General features: G+C 41.5%; 1 protein-coding gene across 4 annotated transcripts in view; it reads left to right on the forward strand.

Annotated features, from left to right (window-relative positions):
• The window catches only part of LOC128842694 (multiple epidermal growth factor-like domains protein 6), a 267,105-nt gene that overhangs the window by 11,744 nt on the left and 232,569 nt on the right, over positions 1–22,792 (forward strand). For all 4 annotated transcript variants that reach the window (XM_054038817.1, XM_054038820.1, XM_054038818.1 and 1 more), the window contains exons 2-4: positions 7,566–7,700; positions 8,348–8,457; positions 9,902–10,006. In XM_054038817.1, coding sequence (XP_053894792.1) covers positions 7,566–7,700; positions 8,348–8,457; positions 9,902–10,006 — 350 coding nt within the window. The remainder of the gene's footprint in view (positions 1–7,565; positions 7,701–8,347; positions 8,458–9,901; positions 10,007–22,792) is intronic.

Consider the following 22,792-nt stretch of genomic DNA (forward strand, 5'->3'; position numbering starts at 1 on the left):
TTATTTTAAATATTGTTGGTTGACATTTCGTTGTAAAATATTTTAATGACATTTCTTATATTTACTTTTATTAAATGTGATAGTTTCCTTGATTGTGTGTGTGTGGCCCCTCCTTCCTAAGTGCGATGAATGGAGGAAGAAAAGGTTCAGGATTGGGCCCCAAGATTCACAGCTAGCACCAATAGCAGGCTCAGTAGAGAGGCCAAGGTAGAGAGGATAGTACGCCCTTCAGCTCCTTAAGGTCCCCGGTATAGCTGAGGAACTTTAGAAGAGAAGTGTGGTGCTTAAATTAGTCCACAGTAGGATGTGGAGGCCAATGGTTTTGGTAGCTGTTAGAAAGGAAGAAATGCTACATGTCATCTCAACACATTGTTGGACTCCAACATGTCTGTGTTGGACTGTGGATATAACAACACGTTAAGGTTCTTGAGGCTATTGATCGCATGACTTGTTTAATAGGTTGTTGTTTTAGATCAAAATTTAATGTTTTCCCCCTTCTTCTTGGAAAGGAAAAAACTTACACAAATTTAAAAAAAAAAAAACCCAACATCCTTTGTGATTTTTGTGGACACAACACTTCTAGGCTCAGGACACTTTTTTTTTTCTATTGTTACAAGCACTCTCTGGCAAGAAGATATGTAAGAGACCTTTGTGTCAAGATTTTTCGGCTTGTACAGCGGGGTCGTGAGGAACTTACAGACTTCCGTAAAGTGAAGTTTCTAACCAAAGTCATTATAACAACTGTGACAGACCCAGACCAGTGGGGTACAGGAGTCTGGTAGAGGGCAAATATACTAGTCACTGGATGAGTAGTTTTCTGTTCCCTGAGAGACCAGAGCAGGGGCTCTACTAGAGTAATCAGGAACCTGCTAGAATCAATTAAGGCAGGCTAATCAGGGCACCTGAGTTTTAAAAAGGAGCTCACTTCAGTTTGTGGTGCGAGTGTGCGGAGCTGGGAGCAAGAGGCGCAAGGAGCTGAGAGTGAGAGGGTGTGCTGCTGGAGGACTGAGGAGCACAAGTGTTATCAGACATCAGGAGGAAGGTCCTGTGGTGAGAATAAGGAAGGTGTTTGGAGGAGGCCATGGGGAAGTAGCCCAGGGAGTTGTAGCTGTCATGCAGCTGTTACAGGAGGCACTATAGACAGCTGCAGTCCACAGGGCCCTGGGCTGGAACCCGGAGTAGAGGGTGGGCCCAGGTTCCCCCCAAACCTCCCAATTGATCTGGACTGTGGGTTCTTCCAGAGGGGAAGGTCTCTGGGCTGTTCCCTAGGGTTACCATATTTAAAAAATTAAAAAAAGAGGATACTCCACGGGCCCTAGCCCCGCCCCTTTCCCAACCATGTCCCGCACCAACTCTGCCCTTTCCCCACCCCTTCCCCAAAGTCCCTGCCCTAACTCCCCATTCTCCCTCCCAGCCACGTGAAAAGGGCTGCCCGAGTGCTACCGGCTTTACGGTTTGCCGGGCAGCCTCCAGACCCTGCGCCCCCGGCCGGCGCTTCCCCAGTGCAGCTGGAGCCCGGGAGGGGAAGCGCCCAGCCGGGGAGGCTGCTCGGCAAACCATGAAGCTGGTAGCACTCGGGCTTCGGGCAGCCCCTATGCCTTGGGACCCTGCGCCCCCGGCCGGGCACTTCCTCTCCCCGGCTCCAGCTGCTCTGCTCCTCCCCGGACTCAGACTTCAGCTCTGTTTAAGAGCCAAGCTGCCCGAGCCAGCGCTACCAGCTTCGGGCAGCCCCCGTGCCTCCGGACCCCAGCTGCCGGCTGGGCACTTCTCCTCCCTGGCTCCAGCTGCTCTGCTCCGGCGGCGCAGGGTCCGGAGGCACGGGGGCTGCCTGAAGCCGGTAGCGCTGGCTCGGGCAGCTTGGCTCTTAAACAGAGCCGAAGTTTGAGTCCGGGGAGGAGCAGAGCAGCCGCGGGAGAGGAAGTGCCCGGCCGGTATTTTTCTCGGACATGTTCGGCTTTTTGGCAATTCCCCCCGGACGGGGGTTTGATTGCCGAAAAGCCGGACATGTCTGGGGAAAAACCGGACGTATGGTAACCCTACTGTTCTCCAACCCAAATGGTGAATCTCTGAGGCAAGAAAATCTGCCAATAAGTGCAGGACCCACCGGAGGAACTTTGTCACACAACATAAGACTAAATTTGGGGCTAAATTATACCAGTCTAAAGCAATTCCATTGACTTCAGTGGCGTCACTTGAGACTGATGTAATTTAGACCAGAATTTAGTCCTATTGACTTCATTGGAGTCAGTTAAGATTTGGACCACAGTTACACTGGTGACGAGTTTCAGATTAATCAAGATTAGTTCTTTTTACCTTTTCAAAATAAATGTGGAAAGTCATTCAGGCTCTTTCTTTCTTTTAATTTTGACGTAAGATCATCATTGACTCTGGATATCTTTGTTTAATGGGAGGGACTATTAACCATGTTTATTGTTTTTGAAGAAAAGCAGTATTCCAGATTAAACTCTCCTACATCTTTGTAACTCTATTCTTATGACAGAGTTAGTTTATTGACTGACTGTTTCACAGAGAGATCAATAGTATTCAGGCTACAGATTCTTCAGTTAACATCCCCAGTAAGAGGAGAGTTTGTATCACATTAACAGCTCTCTTGTTGAATTGAGAAGTTGGTGTAATTTATCTAATTCCTGCAGAAAGATCCAAAAATAGACAGCCAAATCATCCTTCATTCATATTCATTAATGCTTTGATCTAACATTTGCACTGTTGAGAGATGCCTTTAGAGACCTCTTGATGTGTGTGTCTCCTGTCTCACTGCCATTAAACCTACCAGCTAGATTCTATTTTGAAAAACTGCTTGTAGAAATAATACTGAGCTTTATTTCTATGGGAATTTCAAGGGCCATACAAGTACAGTGCAGAGCTTCATCTCAGGGAGGAATGGTGTACCTTTTGGGATGGTGCAACTGACGCCTTCCTCCCTCCACTTTTTAACACAGGCCCCTATATTCTCAGGGAGATAAGTGTGTAGCCCTGCCAGTTCCCCACCCAGCCTTGTCCCCTTTGGAGCAAAGTGTGTTTCTGGAGTGATTGGAGGTAGCAATTCCTATGCTCCTGTGAGTGGATGCTCTGCATTTGTGACTGGTCTCTGCTATGGGATGTGCACTCTGCAAGCACCATTGTAAGAACCAATCACAACTGGGCCCTTATGCAGCATAAAGAGCTATAGTAGCATTGCTTTGTATAGGCAAGCTCCTGAAGCTTTTATGGAGGGTCAGATTCTGCTCAGTTACACGTACGTTCAGGGGAATTGAGGGCAGAGTTCTTTGTTAGGCAAAAAATCCCAATAGTTAATGAGAGTGATGACTTAGGGGTTATAACCCCCTCAGTGTCTGTTCTTCAATGGCCCTGCCATCTGTGTGTGTCAAGAGGGCAAACTCCCTTAACAATGTGGTCCCAAAACTTTCAGAAGGATCCAAGTATAGGTGTGGGACTAAAATATAGTGGGCTGGGAGACTACATGTGCTATCCTTCCTCCCCTCTCCTCACACACTAAGCCGCCGCTGCTGCCCCCACCCACCCACCTACAAGCATAGGAAAGGCTGCATTCATTTCTTTAAAAACAATAAGGAGTCTGGTGGCACCTTAAAGACTAACAGATTTATTTGGGCATAAGCTTTCGAGGGTAAAAGCTTCACTTCTTCGGATCCGAAGAAGTGAGTTTTTTACCCACAAAAGCTTATGCCCAAATAAATCTGTTAGTCTTTAAGGTGTCACCAGACTCCTTATTGTTTTTGTAGATACAGACTAACACGGCCAGCCCCTGATACTTGACATTCATTTCTTCATGGAACTCCCCTTGAGGTGAAGCTCCAGGGATGGGAACAGTATAGTAGGGAGGCTTAGAAGTGTAGCTCTATTGCAGCTGAAACTGCTAATAACAAGAGCTGTAGGGAGGCACAGGAGGCTTGCAGAGATGTCTCTTCTGTGCTTCTGGTGCATCCCTCAGGTCTCTGGGCTGCAGGAGGTGAAACCTGCTCTTTGTAAAGTGATCCAGAGTGGTCATCCCCACTGCACTTCCTCCTGTGGGTTTTTCCATGGGTAAGAGAGTGATCTGGCACTCTAGGTTATAATCAGTCTTTAGACAAATGGGAGTTTAACTTGGGTAAAAGACTGAGTAAAAACTTCAGTAATGGGAGGTGTGTGGGGGGGGCGGGGGGAAGAGTCTCCCTTTTCCCCTTGTTTTGGGGCCAGCTTGTAATACCAGTGGGAGTTCTGCTAGCTAGAACCTGCCAATAAACTGTGGTTCATTTTATTCAGAAATAAGAATTGATTTACTATTGGTTGCTTATGAGAAACTGGAAAAGGAATTCCTTTATTTGCAGTGTTCAAACCCTTGGGCTTCAGAAATCCTGAGCCAGCCCTGGATATATGAGATTATATATGATTTTATAATATGAGATTATAATACATAATTTGTCTTCTGAGCTTTTTGTGGTCTTTTTTTCCCCAAACTTTTCTCTGCAAATTTATTTTTAAATGGAAAGGTGAGATTCTCACTCAATTACATTACTTTGGGTTTGGGGGCTTTTAGAAAAACTCCAAATACTAGGAGATAAAATCATTAGAATTGTCCACACAGTTCTATGCTACATGTTCCTTACTAGAAATAAAACTATGGGACTTAACTCTGCCTCTGCTACGAATGAAGTTTTCTCTTCTATAGTAAGCAGTGACTCACAGGAACAACAGTCTGTATGATTAACTATGGCAGCTATCTCTTCTAGTACATCTAATTATCTGTTCATTAGACCATAAACCCAGGAGTTAGGAATGTCTGGGGTGTTTCTGTTTAAAGGGCAGTCTCATAATGTAAATATTAAAAATGAGCTTTCTGGTTTGCTTAAGTTAGACTGACAGGCTAAGAACCTTGTGTTGGTTTTGGCTGACAAAGAAAAGCATATTAAGAGGGAAAAAAAGCTTTTGAGGATTGCTGTATCAATACAATCGTAAAGCATAATATAAACTTTATACTGTTTGCTTGTTTAACATTTAAAAGCCCATTAACAAATAGCATCAGATTGTGTGTAGAATAAGAGAATAAAAAGTGTATAGAGCTCTCCTTTTGTAAACATGCCCTTGAACCCACTTGTTGCTTTGATAGATGATTTAGTCACAGTGAGAGAGGAGCTGGCCTTGGAGAACCATAATTATAATATATTTAAAATAATTATATCCTGGGTAGTGGAACTTCTCTAGGTTTGTATGTAATGTAGCAAGGATAAAGTAGAGTGCTATGCCTGGCTTTCCCCACCATTTGAAGAGGTGGAGGAATAAGGGGAAGAATGTGAATATGGCTAATTGTTGGAGAGGGAGTGTTCATTTGCTTGTCTTGCTGGTTGAGGATTATATGGGATGGAATTGCTACGGTTTGATTGATGTGTGTGTGGGGAGAATGGGATGGGGAGAGTCAAATTTGCATTTTAAATGGTGTTCAGGGCACATAGAGCAAGCAGATGATGTGGGTTTTTGTTCTTCCTCTGCATAAGTCTTAATAAACAGATGATTTGATGCTGCATTGCTTTTTTCCATGTGACTAATATTTATTCATATTAGTAGTACTATTGAAGTCAATGGGATTAGTCATGGGAACATGGAGGACAAAAGGGCATAAGGACTGGCAAAATAGAGTCCTTAACTAATTATATCAATTTTTGCATTCCTAGCGATAAAGAAAGGAAGCCAATGTACCTGCATCTGGAAAGCTTTAAGCAACTCATAAAGGGAGATATGCATGGAAAATTTTAACTTCAGCAATGGGAGAATGGAGCTAAAACCTGTGCATCTTTAAACAAGGAGAAAATAAGCAAAGGCAGTGCTGGCTAATGGTTAGATTAGAGTAATGGGGATTAGTACACCAGGGTTCTGCTCCTGACGCTGCCACTGAATTGCTGTGTGGCCTTGGGAAGGTCCCTTAAGCTGAAATACTGACAAGAAAATGATGCAGGCAATTGCTGTTGAGCTCTAGAACTTGACATCTTCAGTCCTTGGTCTCTTAAGTAACAATTAATAGTCATACCAAATTGCATGGTGTGGGGTTTTCCCCCCTCATAGATGGGGACTAGGGTAAGATAACAAATACAGGGCAGATCTTCAATGGAGCTATGACAGTTTACACTAGTTGAGGAACTGCCCCTACATCGTCATGTTTGATCCTGCTGTGAGTCAAAATCTGTACTCTGGACCCCAGAAGAGGGAAATACCAGAAACCTAACCCATTGTATCATCTGATCCTTACACTCTGACTATAATTGCAATGAAACATTTCATTCGTAAACTGAATGAAACTTTTTTGAAGTCCCAAGGTATAAATTACAAGTACTAATGAATGTTTTATGTACATTTTAAATCTACTAAACAGAGGGAGAACTTGTAGTGCAAATCCAAATCTTTCTTGCCTTCTATGAGAAATTAGTGAATGTCCTGAAATAAAAGAATTACCTAGTATTAGGAGAAATAATGAATAATTGTGACATATATCTAATGGAGATTATTGTTTAGATTGCTTCCCATGATAAAATATCTACAGTAAAATAATCAATGATTGCTTTGGCCATAAATTTGCAATATTTAGCAGAATTTCCTTGTCATTTCATACAGAAGTGACATCAAGAAACCTGAGATTAGTAGCTATGTGAAAATGATTTTCATGTTTATAGTTACTTTTAGAAATTGTTGCATTTTTCATTTTGCCTGCAAGGTAATGTTCTCCTACTTAAATCAGTGGGAATTTTGCCATTGATTTTAGTGAAAACAGGATTAAGCTTTCGGGCCCTGTAAAGAATTAACCATGGCTTTAAATTTACTCACAGGACTAGTGTCATTGAACTCAAAGTATGTAAAGTTAAGCATGTGCACCAACCTTTATAGGATCAGGGCCTTAATTTGCAGCACTACTGAGCATAAAAAGACATCAACATTTTGACACCATGGGTGAAATTTTGACCTCCTTTTTGTCAATAACAAAACCCCATTGACTTCTCTGGGACCAGGATTTCACACTGTATGCTCTGATGGTAAATTCTTTGGTGCAGGGCTTATCTCGCAATATGTATAATCTACTGATCAGTGTGTGTTATGTCTCGCTCTCGCTCTCTCTCTTGTTCGATCCACATAGTGTGAGTCTGTTCTAGCTAGAACTTGTCAGAAATTCTTTAGTGAAACTTTTTTGGTCAGAAAATGCAGATTCATTGAATTCAGAAAGTTTCACTGAAACAACGGAAGTATTTTTATTTTAAATGACCAACAGAACACAGGCAAGGCTCTGACAGGACCCCGCTTGCTCACCCTCACAACCCTTCAAGCCTGGTGGGCTGAAGGAGACCTCGGAGTACTGGCTCCTGGTTCAGCTGGGTGCTCCCAGCAGCCCTTCCCAATATCGCTCAAATAATTTTGAATAACAAAGTAGCATGAAATCAGTAATGGAGCAGTGTGGAGAGGATAAATCAGCCATTTATGTAGTTCTCTTGACATGACTTTCCTAGTGTATAATACAGATTATTATATTTATATTCCTTTTCTCTATTCCTCCTTTTCCCCCAAAGGCCAAATGTATGTCTGGAACAAGAGCTGGCAATAGTGGGACAGCGGCAGCCGTGTGTTCAGGCTTTTACCCAGGTTGTCAAGATGTGGAAACAAGGCTGCACAAGACATAGGTGGTGTATGGCCTATGAGAGAAGGTAATGCATGATTGCTAACTAAGTTATTTTATTACCTGTTTTCTGGTAAGGCAATTGATAGGAATGCTTCATACTTTGCCCAAGAAATATGTACTGAGAAATGTATTACAATACCTTTAGCCCTCCCCACAAAAAAGTTGTTATGGATATATCGGTATGTGCTGTTGGGATTTTGCAGTCAGTTTGTATTTCTATCAGAGGCATGTGTTTATGCACATTAGCATTTATCGTGGTGGGTAAAATTTATTTATTTATTTATTTATTTATTTATTTTTTTGAATAGGTTTATATTAAGGTCTAAACATTATAATCTATTAAGTCTATAATCTGTATCTATAAACTATTTAAAATACAAAAAAATTACACATTTACTACCAGGTTTTAAAGAGTCAAACCACTGAACTGGTGGATGTCACTGGCTAAGCACCTAGAACCAGAATTTGTTTAAGTGCTAAACCAGTTTTTGACAGTGGGACATGTTTCACTTTACTTTCTCAGGTACAAGAACCATTTGATTATGTCTGAAATGAGTCTGTTACAGGTATGTGTGTGATATATTAAATCCTGTGTACCTTACTGCTGTGTTTGGAATAAGCTGCGCAGAAGGAAGTTGGGATAATTCTCTTCCATTGACTCTTATTTTATAGGACGGGGTATTACACAGTCTACAAACAAGTGTACATCATAGAGCATCAAACTGTCTATAAATGTTGTCCAGGATGGACCCAAGAACATGACGAATCTGGCTGCTTGCACTGTAAGTTGTTACAGGATCCATCCAACGTTGTGAGGCAAAAGATAGAATACATTTCTCCATCTGGTCTTATTTACTTGTTGACTATGTGTTTTGAAAAGATGGCCTCTCTCTATTGCTTTTTAGATACATTTAGGATTCCCATAAAGGTGAATGGTCTCTTATCATAGACTTTTTTAAAAAGCGTAGTAGCACCAGGTATCTTTAAGATGGCTGAGAAATACTTTGCAAGGACTATCATTAGAAGCTCAACATTCATAATTTATTGGTGTGCCAGAATCTCTCTGGCCTTCCATAGACTTGATGTCCAGTTTAGTGCTGATATAAGCAAATGTAGATTCTTTTTGAAATAATAGAGTTGTGGCTGCCTAAACCAACTAAATTTGGCCCCATCTCTCTTGCTCTGCACCTTGCACTCATGTAGCACTGGTATCAGTCTGTCCCTCCACAATGGGTATGACCATTGTTAGGTCTAGAAACTTCTCTACTACAGCTCTTACCATCTAGAGGAAACCTGTATCTCTTTACCTCAGATTCTCCATTCATTTACTGTATCTCTGAACTTCTCTCTACTTTGGCTATTTTTTCCCCTGTACAGCATTTTGGCCTATGCTTTGTATGAGAGAGACTAAACAAAATAAAATGTTTTAGGGTTGTATGCAGTGTCCTTGCTTTTGTGGTCATTTTTCTTGAGGGGTTGCCCCTTTCTGCTTCATGCTATTGACTCTGTTTTCTTTGCTTCTCTGTAAATGCTGTCAAAGATGCATTTAAAATCTGTAACCAAATCTGAAGCATAAAAGGAATTTATCAAATTGAACTTCTGTGGAAATGTAAAATCCTTTTCTTGGAAAAATAATGCAGACTCTCTGTGAATTCTTTAAGGCACCAGAGTAGCTGAACTAACCTTTATATTCGATACATTCAGGCACAAGGAGACTGTTTTGATTCAGCTGGTTCTGTATTGTGCATTTGGGGGACAGGGGGAGGAAATTGTCTCACTGTAGCTGTTATATAATCTATTGAGATGTGAGTTTCAATCATCTCTGCATTATACCACAGCAATTCATCCACCCTTCCATCATTCTCCCTGTGGAATCTGGTAGCATTCTTAATCTTGCCAGACTCTGCTTTCGACCCTTTAAATATCTTAAAGTCAAACCACACCATTCCCATTAAACTATCCCAAGGCCATTATTACATTACATTATATTTTATTATCCTGGACTGGTACATCATATCTGTATGATAATTGGAAGGAAGATTCTTTTTGCCTATGCCCCTAAGAACAAGGCAAACTCTCATTTAACTTTTTCAGTGAAAACCAGACCTCTGATTCACATCAGTTTGGGAGGCTTCTGTTACAACCAGGATATGACATTCTGAGGTATTAGTTCTTTCTGAAGAGTTGTACAATGAAGATTCTTCTTTGTTGTTTTTTTTCCCCTAGTGTTGTGCTCTGTAGGCACTTGCTTCAATGGAGGGAAATGCTCTGAAGGAGGATCCCTAATGTGCCAATGTCCAGCAGGATTTCAGGGTCCGCGCTGCCAGTATGGTGAGTCAAGCTTAAATTGCTTGCAGTGTATCTATAATAGTCTATATTGTTTTGAGGATGCTTTCAGATAAAATGAGCTCAACTAATATTTTGTTGATATGCACTCTATCTTGAGGTTACTTCTGCTGCTTTTTAAATGGCTATGCAGTGGCTCCACCTATTCTCAGCACTTGCTTCCTTTTAAGTTTATCTAATAAAATAAATAAACAAAAACCCACAATTGGCCCAATTTGTAGTGAGGCTGTGATGCTGCACAATATAATACTAGTGAAAATCTCAGCGCTAAGAATACAGTAGAACTTCTGTCTACTGCTCACTTGGTAAATTGGATCGTTTTCAGAAGCAGCCTGGCATTCTCACTCCATCTTTCAGCTATGGCCTTACCCTTTCAAATAGTGGGCACCCAAAACTCTCAAGTGAGTCAACAGGAGTTTGGTGAATGCAAGGAATGTAGGTACTGGGCCACAGATCTTTAATGATGGGCTGCTGTAGTGATATGTCTCATATTAGGAAGACTGGCTTTACAAAATATGCTGCAGAACATTTCCTAGTGTTCTGTGAAATTATTTTGATATCTGCAGTTCAGTATTAAAGACACAGAGTACCTTTTGTGACTATGGTATCACTGACCCTTGTATTGTGATATTTTCCCTCTTATTTGCTCCTTCACAATATTTGGTAATGTGCAACTGGTCTACCAGGAATTGGTGAGGTTCTGCTCTAGTATGCACTATGCAAAAGTGTGTATTGCAAATATGTATGCAAACTATATATATTGGCACTAACTGCTCCAGTTTAATAGGTATTTTTGGTTTTTTAAGTCAGCCTTTCAGAAGAGTCTGTCTCGTAAGACAAAGTTGTATAAATGCGGGAAAAACGATGATTTCCACTATATTTCAATCCTTAAGGACTTAATCACATTGTAGTCTGTGCAAATAAAACTTTATTTGAAATTTTAGATCTTCAAATTTTCTCTTTCTAGCCATGTGAAGGGTAACGAGATTTGATGGCACTTTTACACTGACAGACTTTGATAGGTTGCAAATGCTGAGCCAAATTCTTCACCTTGATACACTGATGCAAATCTAAACTAGCTGAGTAGAAGCCACATAGAAGCTAGACTAATCTTACTTCATGATCTCTATGCGTGCATAAAAGAACCTACTCTATCAATTTCCCTCTTTATTGTTCAGAGATATGACCTACCCTGTCACCAAATATTTTATTTAAAATAACACTTGCAATGTCATATTATTGCTATAATATTTTGGGCCATCAGGGTACAGTTATTCTCATTCAACTATATTTTCCCCTCATTTACATCTAATGCTTTGTAGCTGTAAGTGAGGGAGAATTTTAATGTCTCTGCCATACTCCATCTTGATTACAGTCCTTAATTTAAATGCAATGTGCTCAAAAGCTGAATTCCAAATTCAATGTATGGCTTGTGTCATTTTTGTTCTATAAGCTATCAGACTCTGACCTCCACTTGGGCTCATATGGGTCTCTCTGTGATTTGACCTTTTATGGGCACACTGCACTGGTGGCTTCACTCCAGATGAGGAATAGCAGCCGCTCCTGAGTGCAGCCGCTCCTGAGTGAAGGTAATGAGGCAATCTGGGTTACAGCAAGCTACATCACCTGATGGAGAACTGCAAACATTCAGCAAATGAAGGAACAGAAAGTATTTATTTCACTAAAGCTCTGTTATAGAATCTAGTCACAGATGACATTTTTAATGTGTAAACATGAAAAAATGGAGCACTTCAATAAATAAAATGAATGGAACTTCTGCTGGTAGCAAAGTTTCAGAATATTGTGGGCCAAACTGTGATCTCAGGCCCAGTCTAGATTAAGGATATTTGTATGGTGTTTCTATGATTATGTATTTACACTTGTGCAAATCACAAATATATATGTGCTGCACTGACTCAAAGCAGGGCTTATGCTAACTGTGGCTTTTGAACTACGTTGATGTAGCTACACTGGCGCAAATTTCCTTAAGGTAGACATGACCTAAATGACACCAGTGTAAATCTGCGGCAATAGCACACTGATACCAGTGGAACACTGGTGTAACTGAACAGAATATAGCTCAGCATATCTGAGAAGAGCCCAAAGTAACCTTTCCTTTGGATCTGCAATATACAGTTTCAGCAAAAACAAAATAGCTTCAGCTCATATGTCTCTGTTAGAAAAATTGAAATGGAATACAAAACTAGGTATTTCAAGGTAATCAGTGCATTTAGAACTAAAGTGTTAAGACATTCCCTAGAGCAGATGAGGCCTATGGCATTCCAGACAGACAAATCATGTACGTACGATATGTGGAGAAAGAAGGTCAGATCCTGGGACTAAAATGAGATTTTGCACTCATTAGTTCACAGGGAGCGGGCTGGAGTGGTGACTGGAGACATTGTAAAAACAGTGCAAGTTATCCTGCAATTTCAATTCTTCACAGTTAGGTGGAGCTTTATATTGGTGGTTTACTTTCTACTGATTTGTGAGTGTTTGAGTGGAATTTTGGTAGTCATTAACAGTGTTATACAGTAGCTGCTATCTGCAGTCTGGCAGGAGTACATTTATAATTAAATACGAGAGAAAAACCTCCATTCAAAAAGAACTCTAAGGTCAATTCATCTGACCAACGGAAGCAAGGTAATTAAGAGTGCAAGTTCTGCTTAAACGCTGCAGGGGCCCCCAATCAGTATGCTTGTGAGATTTGTACCATATTTACAGGCAAAATGAAGTTAGATATATTGCGACGTTAACAACCGTGGCTTCTATTTTTCCATCCGATATCAAACACTGCCTCTTCAAAGTAGTTCGAATTTAATGTGAATGCATTATTTAATGTCAATATATTGTTTTTTTTTTTCTTAAATGGCCATTAAACCCAGTTCCCCGTTCCACATGCAGCCTGTATCCAGAATAAACTGTTTTCATTCCTAATCCTTTGGCTTTCTTTGAAACGTACCTGCTATATCTTAGGGTTTTCAGGGTTCTTGAGGTGCATTGAGAGGAGCCGAGTTACAGTCGAAGCACCGTTGGTGGGTTAGAACATCCACACCATAAAGTATTAATAGCACAGAGCAATACCATGGCGGAGCCATTGCAATCAAGGCCTTACTTAGATTGTGAATATTGGAATCGATTTACCCGACTGGCACAGGGAGCTGCACTTTGTGCCTCAACAGAGGCTATTGTGCCCCAAAGTGGGCTCTGATGGGGGAGGGAAGCTTTAAATTGCAGCTGGGCTGCGTAGAGCACTGCTAGTGAAAGTTGCACACACTGGTGTGTCCTCTAGCTATGATCTCCATGAAACCATTGCCTCTCACTTCTGGGGCTTCACAGATCTGGTTTCAGTCCCCAACAGATGAGGTGTAGCGGGCACCTTGCACCACTGTCACTCTCCAATTCAAGCTGGCTTCCTGCAGAAGTTGGGGTAATCTACTCTGAAACATAAAGCATGCATTTAATTAGCTTTGGTCATATCTCGCTCTTCCCATCTTCTTGCCAGTCTGCTCCAGGCTCCTAGCATTGAATAGTAGCAGGTGTGTCTAAGCATCCATCTAAGTAGAGCTGCTAGTACCCCCCAGCTGGGTCAGTGGTTCATAGAGGGAAGAAATATCAGAGTGGGGAGATGGCTCCAGTTTGGTTCCTCTGTAGAATGAATTTGCAATATACATTTTCCAAACTTTCTACTCTACACATGGCCACCTTGCCTGTTTGTTCTCCTTGCCCCAAGAGTTGCTGAGCTTCCACAAATACCATTAAGTTTATTGGGACCTAGAGCACTCAGCCTCTTTGAAAATCAAGCTATTAGATATGTGCTGCATCAATCTGTCCTACAGAAGGTTTGTAACAGGTCAGTGAGCTGACTTATGATAGCCCTGGGTATCGTAACAATCTATAACATGGAGATCATCCTTTGCAATTGTCATGATAAAGTCTAACAAATCTTTTAGAGATGTTAAACTGTGGTGTCAGCCTGTAACATGAGGCCATTTCTGTGCTAAGGCCATATGGTTATGATTCACATAACAAGAAGCTTGTGGAATTGTCAGTAGAAATATGTTAACTGCACATTGTATGTTTCACTAGATAGTTTTGCTAATTTACCAACACTAGCAGCAGTAAAAACTTAAAAGAAAAAAAAATTATGCCTGAAATGCCCAGGCTCTTCATATAACCCTTCCAAGGATTCAGTAACAGATTGAGCTGTCTCTCTCACTGTCACTTGCCATTTATCTTGTAATTTATACAAGTCTATTATTACAATGAAAACTTGCAAACTGCATTTTTTTTATATTGTGTGAAAGCTGAAGTCCCTTTTTCCTTCAAAGTGTAGTGGGGATGAGGGGGCGAGACATTTCTTATAATACAAAGAGAAATGATGAGAGCACTATGCTATGAATGCCATCTTCTGCACTGCAAGTTTTATTGTCATTCGCTAATTGTTACTGGTAATCTTGCATAAGGTCTGCTAGTCACCTGAAGTGGACACCTGTGTAAATTAATTTCATTCAGCTTGTTTAATTCTGTACTGAGGCAATGTAATAGGAGATGGAGCTACTGAAAACACTCTAAATTCTGCAAAGTGAGGTTTACTATACATTTATTTGTATAACTAATATGCAAAAATGATGGGTAGCTATGCTCTGAGAGTCTCTTAAGGATTCCATCACAGCACCATAAGTCATAGTCAATGATTATGTAAAGAATCTTCCCCTGCCTGCCTTTGCACACAGTTTAAAATACAATAAACATTATTTAAAAGCCATTGCATATTATAGTGGTACAAAATGGCAACATTGGCAAGGGGACCCTAAGCTGTGAAAACTGAGCTTCTCTGAAAAGGTAGAGAGTTCTTCAGAAGTCATCCCAAAGTGGGCAGGGATTGACTGCGGTGGATTTTCAGGAAAGGGAGCTCTGTATTGTAGCTTGATCCACCCACTGATTAAGAACCCTTAAAAAGACAGGTGTGATGTCTGTATTAATACATCCTAGTTGGTGTGTATTAATGTAGTATTACCAGCTCATGAGGTTATAGTGTAGATAAGGGTCTAACAAATTTTACACTGTCTGTTTACTGGTATAGAAGATTTCCACTAATGAGAAATATTCCTGAAACTTCGGAGACACTGTGACCTGTTTGGCTAGGACTTTAGTCAGGATACCTGGGTTATACTCTTGGCCCTGTCACTGGCCTGATAAAAAGCAACAGAGTGTCCTGTGGCACCTTTAAGACTCACAGAAGTATTGGAGCATAAGCTTTCCTGGGTGAATGCCCACTTCATCAGACGCGTCTGATGAAGTGGGCATTCACCCAGGAAAGCTTATGCTCCAATACTTCTGTGAGTCTTAAAGGTGCCACAGGACCTTCTGTTGCTTTTTACAGATTAAGACTAACACGGCTACCCCTCTGATACTGGCCTGATAGATCACCTTAACCAAGTCATTTCACTTCTCTGTATCTGTTTCCCCATCTGTAAAATGGGGATATTGATACTTGCTTTATAAAGTGCTTTGAGATCTATGCTATTGTAAGCAGAGTCAGGATGAGCTCTATCCTGACGTCTGGTGGTGAATTATGGTGAGTGTGGAAAAGAACTCCAGGGGCTGATCTTGTTTGCATAGGCACAGCCACCCACCTGGCATGAGACACAGCAACTGATAGTGGTTACTTTGGATGGGGTGGGATCCCCAGTTTCTCTGTTATTGAGGCAGGAGGAATAAAGTGTTGTTACCCTGATTATGCGAATCAAGGATAATGAAACTGTTTTATGCCAGAGGATCTCACCATCACCTAAGTAGCACTCGCTAGACAAGGGACATGGGTTCCACAACCCAGTGAATTGAGAGAGGATGGGGACAGGTATTTGTACCGGATGGCATGGGCCCCTTTTGAGGGCCTGAAACACCAATTGCACCACTTCCTCTCTCCACTGTTGAATGTCAGCGCTAACTTTGATTCCATTAGGAGTCTAGTTACAGGCTGCTGAGCTGAATTCACTTTGGGCCAATGGTGCACCAGCACTGAGGCTCCCCTACTATGAGCTGAAATCACTAAGAACTGAAATCACAAAAGAGCTAAAGTTACTAAGAGCTGAGATCACTGCGTGTTGAGTGGGGGAGCCTGAAGCTATATTGCTAAGCGGCTGGCGGAGCAGTTTGCGGAGACGGCTGGAGGAGCAGCGAGCGGCACGGAGCCTTGCGGGGACGGTTGGAGTGGCCCAAGGAACGGCAAGCGGAGCTGTTTGCGGGGACGGCTGGAGTAGCTCACAGGTCACTGAGCGGAGCAGCAGAGCAGTTTGTGGGACGTCAGGAAGTGGACTGGCTTGTGGTGAAGGCTGCAGCGGAACCCCACGGAGAGACGGCCGGTCGGCCTCGGATCACGTAAGGTGCCCCTTAACACCCTGCGTGCCCCCCCCTTTTCCGCTGGGGCTGCACTGACCAGGGACAGAGACTTTGGGGGGTTTTGGGTTGCTGGATTCAAGAACCAAAGGGAAAGGACACGGCCCAATTTGCTGGGGTGGGTCTTTTGCTCATGGTTTGTGTTAAGAATCCTGTTTGTGGTGTGTTTTTCCAATTTAATGCTGATGTCGTTTACCTCATGTTATTAAACATTTTCTGCTACACTCAGACTTCGTGCTTGCGAGAGGGGAAATATTGCCTCTTAAAGGCGCCCAGGGGGTGGTATGTAATTGTCCCAGGTCACTGGGTGGGGGCTTGAGCCGGTTTTGCATTGTGTTATAGAAACGGAACCCCTAGATACAGAACCCGGCCCTTGTTGCTGCCAACTTAGATGGGCAGAAGGGTTACACTATATAAGAGCTAAGTATTGTTACTGAAAAGGGTAATAGAACTGGGATGTGGGCACAAGGGCAAAGTAAAGCTTTTTACCTATGTCCGTTGTTATGGGTGGCTAAAGTTAGTTAATGCTTCTGAGGTAGAGCAGCCATTAGTTAGGTGACTAATTCCTGCATGTCTCATAACACTGGTCGCATATTGCTAAGAAATCGACTGTATAGCAGAATGCTCTTGTCCAATCTATCTAGAGATCCTACAGCCAATGAAAATGGGTTAGTACTTTCTAGTCTAGTTGATGGGGGGGGGGGGGGAACAGAGTTCACACAGTAAAACTGCTTAAATTAAGGTTTATTTTAAAAACGTTTGATTGGAAGGGTATGAAATCTGGTCAATTTTCTTACAACCCTAAATAATCTCTCTCTCCAGGAAGCTTTGCAACAAAATATTTTTCTTCCTTTTTCTTTAGTAAATCTTTCTTCCTACAAAGAGTTATTGGATACAATTTGTGTCATTCATTCCTGTCTCTGAGAGAACAGGCAATTTTGCTATTCAGTACTAAAGAGCGTTATAGTGTAGTAAGAGTATGTATATAAAATGGTGGTGCAATTTGCACCACTTATGAGTTCCTTTTTAAAATGGCAAATGACATGCCTGAAGTGCCTACATTCCGGGCACAGATAGGGCTATCTTCAGAAATTGGAGAAGTAGATTTCCTGGGTTTACTGCCAGTTGCAGAATGAGGTAACGCTCATGTACTTGTTTGTGGGAGCAGTTTATCTTTTAAAATGGGGAGAAGCCTTCTCGTCGATATATGAGAAGGTTCTAATCACTGCCAGGGTTCTTTGTGTTCTCTTTGCAGATTTGGGATCCCAAGTCCCACACAACTTCAGCCGTGGCTGAAACTTCAGAGTATGAATTGCTAGAAAATGCACAGTAATTCCTAAGTTAGGGGTGTGGAACTATACGAAGATTCAAGGCTATCCTCCTTGTTCAGAGCTCCTCTGGCCTAGTACACGCATTGTCCCATCAAGATTGTCCAGTCCTCCTTTCTGGCACTGGGTGGTTTCCATCTCCAAGTTACTAAGCATTATCCAGTGATCATCTGAGGGCATGTACAAGGCCCAGCATTATCTCCCTTCTTCCCTAGCTGTGTGGGTGGCCTATATTCTTTTCTCTATGACTTCCACTCTTGTGGGTGACAAGATTTCCTAATTAATCTGTCAGGAATTCCCTGGTTGCTTCTCCCATAACCTTGTTTCCTGTGCCTCTTGCTGGGTTAATCTCTAGTTCCCTCCTCATTGGGGGTTGAGGGACCTGTTCCCCAACTGATGTACTCCTTAAACCAGCGGCACTCAAGGGCTGATCATACTTTCCCAGCTTCCATTTCTTTAAAGCTCTTAAGGAGTCTCGAGGACTGCTCCTGTCCTAGGCCTGCTCTCATTAGTCATGGGGCATCTTCTTCAGCTGCTCCTACCTGGATTCTCTGTAGCCTGAGGCTGTCCATACCACCTGGTCACTGTGTATTACACAGTGCCACTGTTAGCAATGTGCTGACCTGAGTCCCTGCCCTCTAATAGAATCATCTATGGCTTAATCCTTTCCTTCAAGGACATCCTAACATGGAAACAGAGGGAACTCAGTAATGAGCCAGAATGCTCATTACAATAACATCACAATAATGATGTTCAAATTAGTATGTCTGGAAGACTCTTGGTATTCAAACTATCATCTCAAACTTTATTTATTTTACAAGAAAAAATGCCCTAATTTCCCATGTAAATGTGTCTTGTCAGAACTGTAAAATGCTCAGGACTTTAGGTTATTTTTCCACCAAGAAAACTGCTGTGCAGGCAATAAATTCATAAAACAGATTCTAGAACAACAGTGACAGTGAAAAGATCTTGTTCTAAAGAGACAATTTTTTCTATGTACAGAGTCACTGCTATGTTAGGAATTGGAAATGGACCTCACCTATAAAGTGCATATCCAAATCTCAATTTCTCCAAAGTCTGGATTGAGGGGTATAGCCCATCTTTTACATTGACTGTGTGTAAAAAGGCAGGACGTGTGTTCCCTCTTGATCTAATATGGATAATATGCTAAGATACTGTGAAGAGCACCTTCTTGGAACTGTGTTGTAGTAATAACACTGTTATAGTGGAGAATCCAAATCCCCTTCCGGTTAGTGGAAAATAGTTGCCTCTTAAAATAAGGATGATGATGATAAACATTTAAACCACATAATCACCGCTGACATGGGCTGGCATGTTCACTTTCATCAGAGGTCAAGGATGAACCTAGAGATTGCTCTGATGTCTAATGTCATGAGCCACATTGGTGGGGATGTATAAGGCAGTTTGCTCTGCCACTGCTTGTGCAATACTCATTTTGTACATGGATCTTTAATGCCTAGTGCTACCCATCATTAACAGTAATTTAAGAGACCCAATTTCTAACACTATCTTAGCTTCTGATTTCATAGAAACCAAGTTGTTTCAGTAAGTCTGAATTTTGTTGATAAATTGTATAGCCAATTGGTTGACAACACTTTGGTTCATTGTGAAATATACTTTAGACCAAATAACCAATGTCACAGGTTTTTAAATATGGTACAGGAAAAGGATTCTATATGATAGCTGCATGGGACTGCTCTTCAGAGACTGTTACATTCACCTTATGCAGGTTTGCTTCTGAAGTTATATCCCCAAAGCCATCTTTTTATACCCTATTTTTTTAACCTCTAAAAGGTACTACCTACATTCCTTGGCAGTGGCTTTAATCCATCAGCTTTTTACCTCTTGGTTTTGGTGCTATGGTGTACCCCTTTGTCTCTTGTCCTGAACCCATGTATTTTAGGTACTAAGGGGCATGAAGACACCTCCTAGGTTTGTGTGGGTAACTCCTTACCTGTTGCCATGAGAAAATTGTCCTCATCAGGACATGTGATTTTCCTCTCTACTCACACCAAGGCTTACTTCAGTTAATGCAAGGTATTATGGGTACTTAGTATAAGTGTACAGGATTATAACAAAGGTACAGGCCAATTTGGGCTATATGACTGCTATTGTAATGCTTAATAATATGTATACATTGCAGATACATATATATCTCATGCTGATAATACTATGTTAGCCAGTGTATATTAGTCAACAGTTTTAAACAGCTTGTTTATGAAATTAGATCGATCATTAGACATGTCAATTATGGCAATTATTGGCTCTTAATTGAGACCCAGAGATGGAGAGAGTTAAGAATTTAAGAATTCCCTAAATATTGCTTGTGTCTAGAATTGTTTCAACTTTTGAAGGGTTTACAATGGCTTTCTTACCATTTTGAAGATGGTTCTGAACTTTCTCTAGCCACTTTAAGTACCTTTATGTTACTCAAGTAAAGGCTGGTTATTTTGATAGAACAAAATGTATCCTCTCTTCTATCATCTCCTGGTGACCTTAGCTTAGCTTTCATTTATCACAAATAATTTCCTCTTTGAACTGCAATTCCTGTGAGATGGCAGCGTTGAGATGCCTGTGTTACATATGACCTTCTAGAAGGGTCAAAGTGAAACTGTGAATTGGGCAAGAATGTAAAAGATTGCTGGCCAGGGAGTGTGAAGCATGCTAAGAATACTTGATAGGGAGGTCTGAATTTGGGGGATGAAATTGAGGTTGGTGTGCAAACTGTGCATGACGTGTGTGAGTATTTTTGTAAGCTTGTCTGAGACTTGATAGAAGGAAATAAAAAATGTCTGTGTTCTCTCTCCTCCCCCCATAGCCAGTCACATTTACAATCTAGGAAAGAGTAGTACTGATCTGCTACTCAGACTGAAAGTACTATACACTGATGACAAAGGTCCCCATCCCATATTCCTTATGCAGATCAAACTCCCATTGACAGCAGTTCAACTTATGTAAGGATCAAGGACATGGGGAAGGGAAGGTACTTTATTGGCGCTGAACTGACCTATACATTCTGCTGTCGCATGGCAGTGGGTGAATTTTAGCTTCTAGTCATTATCAAGAGAAATAAAACACTTTGCACTTATAAAATGCTTCACAAACATCCTTAGAAAACCTGCGGGGGGTAAATGACATTTATTTCTCTCCTTGTTACAGTTGGAAAACCTGAGGCAGAGAGGTTTGGGTTCTATTATGATGATAGGACCCAGATAAGAATCTAGATACAGGCTAAGTCTGGAATTTTTGAAAGACTTGAAGGTGCTCAGTTCCCATGGAGTTCAATGAAAGCTAGGCACCCAGCTCCCACAGGCATTTCTTAAAATCCCAACCTATGATTTGCACAAAGTCAAAGGCAGAGCTGGAATTCTAACTTGGGAGTTGATGGCTTCTAGTCCAGTTTCAATCTACTAGGCCATATTGCATCTATCAAGATGTTGGGCATATACTAGTTTTATTATACCCAACTAAGTTATATGGTCTAATTGCACAACAGAATTAAAAAAAAAAAAAAGCATGGCATTAGAGATCTAAACAACTTAATATAAGCTTCCTTTCTTGTTTGCTTAAAAACAACATCTTACTACTGCTACTAATGCCATGTTAGTCATCTCAATCTATCTTTCTTATTTCTGCAAGGAACACTTGATATACTGTCCTTGATGGTACATTGGTATCTCAGTGAGCTTTCACTGAATACAGGCTTTATGCTTCAGAGTGTAATCCTCAGTGTATCGACAGCCTCAGTCAGCTTGCAGTTGTCATGGCCACGGTGGAATCTAGCTGTCACAAGTCTGCTCATTCTTCGCCTCCTACAACCGTCTACTCCAGAGTAGACTGTAGTCTCTGCGGTATGTTATAAAAAAAAAAAAAAAAAATTAATGGAGATATCCCATCTCCTAGAACTGGAAGGGACCTTGAAAGGTCATCGAGTCCAGCCCCCTGCCTTCACTAGCAGGACCAAGTACTGATTTTGCCCCAGATCCCCAAGTGGCCCCCTCAAGGATTGAACTCACAACCCTGGGTTTAGCAGGCCAATGCTCAAACCACTGAGCTATCCCTCCCCCCAAGAAAATCAATCAGTGGTCCCCCAAGAATTCAGTTACTGGTACAGAAGGCTACTAAACCCTAAAAGTTGGTCTGTGGCATAGAAGCCCCCAGGAAAGGGAGTTTTATTGCTCTTTATTTAAGACAAGATTGTGGAACATGGTCCTGTATTTGAGAAACACCTTGGACTTACTAAAGTGGAAAGGCAGCAAAGATTGTATTTGTTCGGGGGGGAGGGGGAGAAACAGAGGAAGAAGATATAAATGATGGATTTTGGAGGAAAACAGCTCTTTTCCCATTTCACTGAAGAAACTGTTGAAGATCATCCATTCCTGTGGAAAAAATTGCTTAATAATTCTTCAGAAGCTGGATTATGTGCCTTGAAAAGGTCATCTCTGTGACTGAGGATGGATCAGAATATGGGGATGTAGAGCCTTTCACTGTTGAACATGGTTTCAATTTGTCAGCAGAGGGTATAAGTTGTAACTGTCTGAAGATGGTTCAGTGGCATTTTATAAAATGGGTTTATAACCTCAATCCAGTCCCTATTTGGCAAGTGTGCTCATTGCAGAAGCAATCGTCATGCTCTGTGTCTGGCAGCCTTGCCAAACTCTGAATTAAAATGGAAACTGAACTGATCTCGCCAGGTTTCAGTATAAGTTTGAAAAGTATGTTGGGAGCTATCTACTACTGCTCTTCCTGCTGTAACTGTTGTGTGAGTATAAGACAAGTTTTGTCTTTGAGACTTTCTCTAGCACTATATTCACTTAGAAAAAGAAGAGGGGACCTCCTTACAATTTTAGGGCCTGACTGAGTAGGGTAGACCATCCTTCCATGGATAGACCTTCCACTGACTTCAACCAGATTGAGCCTTCCTTTTCCAAATGCATCTTATGTCCTTAATTCTTAAGTTTTGGAATTCTCTTGGAACGTGGGAAGGAGAACTGAAGGGGGGTTTGCTACACTATAACTT

The sequence above is a fragment of the Malaclemys terrapin genome, chromosome 9, assembly GCF_027887155.1.
Source record: "Malaclemys terrapin pileata isolate rMalTer1 chromosome 9, rMalTer1.hap1, whole genome shotgun sequence".
In the NCBI taxonomy this organism is placed as follows: Eukaryota; Metazoa; Chordata; order Testudines; family Emydidae; genus Malaclemys; species Malaclemys terrapin.